This window comes from Octopus bimaculoides, chromosome 29, assembly GCF_001194135.2.
Source record: "Octopus bimaculoides isolate UCB-OBI-ISO-001 chromosome 29, ASM119413v2, whole genome shotgun sequence".
Classification (NCBI taxonomy): domain Eukaryota; kingdom Metazoa; phylum Mollusca; class Cephalopoda; order Octopoda; family Octopodidae; genus Octopus; species Octopus bimaculoides.
In genome coordinates, this window is record NC_069009.1 from 4,102,612 (window position 1) to 4,104,645 (window position 2,034).

The 2,034-nt window shown below is 33.6% G+C and overlaps 1 protein-coding gene across 1 annotated transcript in view; it reads left to right on the top strand.

The window, feature by feature from the left end:
- Positions 1–1,658, top strand: part of LOC106878254 (uncharacterized) — a 23,844-nt gene extending 22,186 nt beyond the window's left edge. Inside the window, exons 11-12 of the mRNA XM_014927428.2 lie at positions 965–1,196; positions 1,427–1,658. Coding sequence (XP_014782914.2) covers positions 965–1,196; positions 1,427–1,643 — 449 coding nt within the window. The 3' untranslated portion in view covers positions 1,644–1,658. The remainder of the gene's footprint in view (positions 1–964; positions 1,197–1,426) is intronic.
- The last annotated feature ends 376 nt before the right edge of the window (positions 1,659–2,034 follow it).

The following is a 2,034-nucleotide window of genomic DNA, read 5'->3' on the forward strand; positions in this document are numbered from 1 at the left end:
TATATATATATATATATATATATATATATATATATATATATGTATGTATGTATATATATATGTATTTGTCTGTGTGTGTGTGTGTGTGTGTGTGCTTCTTTCTATGTAATTTATATGTGTGCATGTATGTATGTATAGTCATGATTAAAATTATCTGTTAAAGTACAATACGTTATATAACCCCTTTTGTTTATCACTTGGATCACTTATGGAAACGTACTGACAGATGTTATTACGTGGGACATTTGAGTTTATTATTAAATCACTAAAAATCCTTTTCTTATTAATGTTCTGTAGAATCGCTCAGCAGATAAAGAAGCGTAAAATAAAAGAGATATCATTGGTACATGTTTCCGTCTTCACCGTGTTCATGACAATACAATATCTGAATCTTCAATGACGCATTCCCCATTACTGTGTAGCATTGAATTCAAACGATTTACAATTCTCAGTTGCAGCACTGTAACATTAAAGAGATTTTGTTCAGCTTGCATGCGATGACTTCATTTTCTCGTAAGAATTTGATGTAGACTGATCGATATTAATCCTCAGATCCGGGGCCCGTTTTCATTTAGGTTCAGCTTGTAACTGAACAATAATTTCGTCCAAATTATCAGATGTTTATGATGGCAGGGTGTATCACAGCTCATTGGTTGTCAATAACATTATTTATAAACGCCCACCACTACGAGTATGTCTTATTCAACTATAAGAGATTTCATAGCGTTGTGTATCTCCCCCATTGTTTCAGTTAACGTTACAGAACAAGAGACATTAACGAGACATAACAATCAATATATAACTGATGTACAAATGAACACATTTAGCAATCTCTGTATTATATGAATCCTGAGTTGTTAATTAAGTTGCATTAAATCTTATGCGACATTTAATTTGCTTCTAATACTTCGTCTAAAAGCGACAGTAAATTCTCTTAGATTTCATGTATAATTTTCCATTGCAGAAAATGCTGAGTGGGGTTTAGCAATACTCCTCAATATTTCACAGAAATCAGTGTATCTCAAAGCAGAAGATATTGACTTGGCTGTAGACACTCATGAGAAAATAGTGCCATTGATACCGAACGTGCCCGCCAATATAACAGTGAACACTATACTTCCTAGTATCAACGATATGATAAACACACCGGAAGAGGTTTTGCTTGAAGCAGGACAGTCAGAAAGAACTGGGAAAAGGTAAAATTCATATCACATTTGTAACTAGTAGTAGTAGTAGTAGTAGTAGTAGTAGTAGTTTTAGAGGGAGAAGAGAGAGGAGGAGTAGTAGTAGAAGAAGAAGAAGAAGAAGAAGAAGAAACAGTAGCATAAATTGATTTATTAATCAGTATAATTAGTGTAATTACACCTATATCAAATTACGCATTTGAAACACTTAATTGAAATTTATTTTCTTGATTTTCTTACAGAATACTGGACATTGTAGAAGCAATCCAAGAAAAGATTCCACTGGAAGGGCAGCAGCTCACAGTTGTATATTCTAATCTTGGTATAGGTGCTATGAAAGTGGAGAAGGACAGTTTCAATGGTGCTTTCTATGGTGTTTCATTTGGAAATAATAAAGATGAAGCTAAGACAATGGTACAATACTTTCTCATGATTACTCTCATTAACCGTTTGTTCTAAACACTAAAGTTAATAAAATACATTACAATGAAATATGATATCTTTATTATCATATAAAGTAGCGATGGTATAAAGCGATGGCATAAAGCATAGATTAGCAATAAAGCTAAAATAATAATCGTTAATACTTTAAGTACAAGGCCTGAAATTTTGAGGTGGGTATCAAGTTGATTATATCGGCGCTCGTACTCGACTGGTAGTTAATTTATCGACCCCAAAGAAATCAAACGGAAATTTGATCTCTGATGAATTTGAAATTCGAGTGTAAAGACGGATGAAATATTGCTACGCGTTTTGTCCGGCGTGCTAACTGTTCTGTCAGCTCACTACCTTTAAAGCTGACATAATAATAGGAGCTTATATACATACAAGTGGTGGAGGCGCAATGGCC